The 2,385-nt window shown below is 39.0% G+C and overlaps 1 protein-coding gene across 2 annotated transcripts in view; it reads left to right on the forward strand.

The window, feature by feature from the left end:
- Nasp (nuclear autoantigenic sperm protein) overlaps positions 1-2,385 on the forward strand; it is a 22,175-nt gene that overhangs the window by 7,716 nt on the left and 12,074 nt on the right. For both annotated transcript variants that reach the window (XM_008828484.3, XM_008828486.3), the window contains exon 2: positions 562-672. In XM_008828484.3, coding sequence (XP_008826706.1) covers positions 562-672 — 111 coding nt within the window. The remainder of the gene's footprint in view (positions 1-561; positions 673-2,385) is intronic.

The following is a 2,385-nucleotide window of genomic DNA, read 5'->3' on the forward strand; positions in this document are numbered from 1 at the left end:
GAAAAACTTATACTGAGTGAGGTACCCAGATTCAGAAAAACAAACACTGCATATTCTCTCTCATTTGTGAATCCTAGCTCTGAATCTTTAGATGAAAGTATATATCCTGAAGTAACTTTGGGAGCCAGGAAAGTAGAAAGGGATCATGGGAGGAGGGGAGAAGAAGAGAGGGGGATAGTAGGACATAAGTGATATCAAGGGAGATATGGGGAAATGGGAGGTTACTTTAACTGGGGAAGGGAGGAGGAGGGTAATACAAGGGGAAAAGGAGGAAGGAAAAATAATGCTAAGGTTGCCTGAAAAAACATAGGAAAATGTATTATCTCATAATCTTACTTAAAAATACACATATGATACATATGTGTGTGAGGCTATCTAACAAAAATCCCAGTACCATCGGCATGGTGGTGCAAGCCTTTAAACCCAGCACTCAGGAGGCAGAGGGAATCTGGCAGATCTGAGTTTGGGGCCAGCCTGGTCTACATACTGAGTTCTAGGCCAGCCAGGGGTACATAGTGAGACCCTATTTCAAAATTAAAAAAAAAAATCTCTTTCTTACAGTCTGGATGTGGATAGTGAAGCTAAGAAACTACTGGGATTGGGACAGAAACATCTGGTGATGGGGGACATTCCAGCTGCTGTTAATGCATTCCAGGAAGCAGCTAGTCTTTTGTAAGTACTGTGTGTTTTACTGTAATATTGAATATTACAGTGTTGCTATAGTATAATATTGCTAACCAACATGGAGTTACAGAATTGTTTTATCATAAGGTTTTGGGTTCTTCCCCAGCACCACTTTCATTAAAATGTAAAAAGTTTTTCTATGGGGTAAAAGAAGGAAGAATGAGGGCTAGGGTTTATAGTCCTATATATAGGAGAGTCTTGTCAAGTATATGTGAGCCTCTGTGGGTATACGTATATTGCCTGCATGTAAGTAAGTGCATCCATGTCGTGTGATGCCCGTGGAGGATAGAAGAGGCAGTCAGATTCCCTGGAACTGGAGTTGTTAGCTGCCATGTGGGTGCTGGGATTCAAACCCAGGTCTTCTGTAAGAACAGTTAGTGTTCTTAACCGCTGAGCCATCTGTCGCCCCTTATTTTTACTGTTTTTATGGTGCTTGGAATGAATTCTTAAGTCTTCAGCAAATGAAGATTAATCATCACTCTGTCATTAAATCTATTAGCACACTTTTCAAAAATTAGCATTATTGTGCAATATTAGCTCTTGCAGCTGCTTAGAATATTGACAGATACCAACAACCGGGTGGCCATATATTCCCTGTATCTTGGAGGAACAGGTTAATTTTATTTATTGTCTTAATGGTGACTTTATTTTCCCTACATATTTTAATCTTTCTGTATATCTGAGAATGGAAAAGTGAATCTACGAATTGTTTTTGTTTTCCTTACGACTTTCCTCTATAATAATTTCACTAGTAGCAGCTGAAGGTCAGTCATTTCTCTGAATTCATGAATTATATGTCATTCATAGTAGATTAAAAAACAAAACAAAACAGTTGGGCATGGTGGTGCACGCCTTTAATCCCAGCAGAGGCAGGCCAGAGCAGAGTTCGAGGCCAGCCTGGTCTCCATTGAGAATCCAGACTAGCTGCAGCTACAGGGAGATTGCCTCAAAAAAAAAAAAAAAAAGAATCTTACAAAATAAATAGTTGGAATTAAGCATTTATTTACCTACTGCCTAACCTAAACTCCTAGCATCCAGAACAGAATGTTATTCATGATGCCTGTAACAATCTTTTGTCTGGTTCTACCTCAGTTGCTCTCTTTGGACTTAGTGAATTGGGGCTGTGGGATTTAGTGATGGCTAGACATGAAGACCAAATTTTATCTTCTGGTAATTATATTAAAACTTTTTAGGGAAAAATGAATGGGTTTAAAAAAGATATGTAGGTTTTAAAGATTTAAATATAAATAGATACTTAATTTATTCTTCCTGGATTCTTGAAGAGGTCAGTACGCTCACTGTCCTGCCATAGGCTATGCTGGAGGAGTTTCCCCCCTTCCAGTGTAGGGTTTCAAGCTCAGGGCTTCACACTGTGCAAGAACTTGTGCGTTAGATTCTAGTAGTGTGCACTTAAACATGATCTTCACTTGTTTTTGACAGGGTCTCCCTGTAGCCCTAGCTGACTTGAAATTCCCTTTGTAAACCAGGCTGGCCTTGATCTCACAGAGATCTGCCTGCATCTGACTCCTGAATGCTGAGATGAAAAGCATGTGTCACCACCATGTTGGTTCATCGGATGCTTTTTGCTTAGTTTGTCTTATTACTCTCACTATTCTCTCCAAGCATTAATTGACCTAACTTTGTATGATTTCTGCCAATTTTTTAACACCATGGAAATTGATATTTTTATTATTAATAAAA

This window comes from Nannospalax galili, unplaced genomic scaffold, assembly GCF_000622305.1.
Source record: "Nannospalax galili isolate Female #2095 unplaced genomic scaffold, S.galili_v1.0 scaffold1233, whole genome shotgun sequence".
NCBI lineage: Eukaryota > Metazoa > Chordata > Mammalia > Rodentia > Spalacidae > Nannospalax > Nannospalax galili.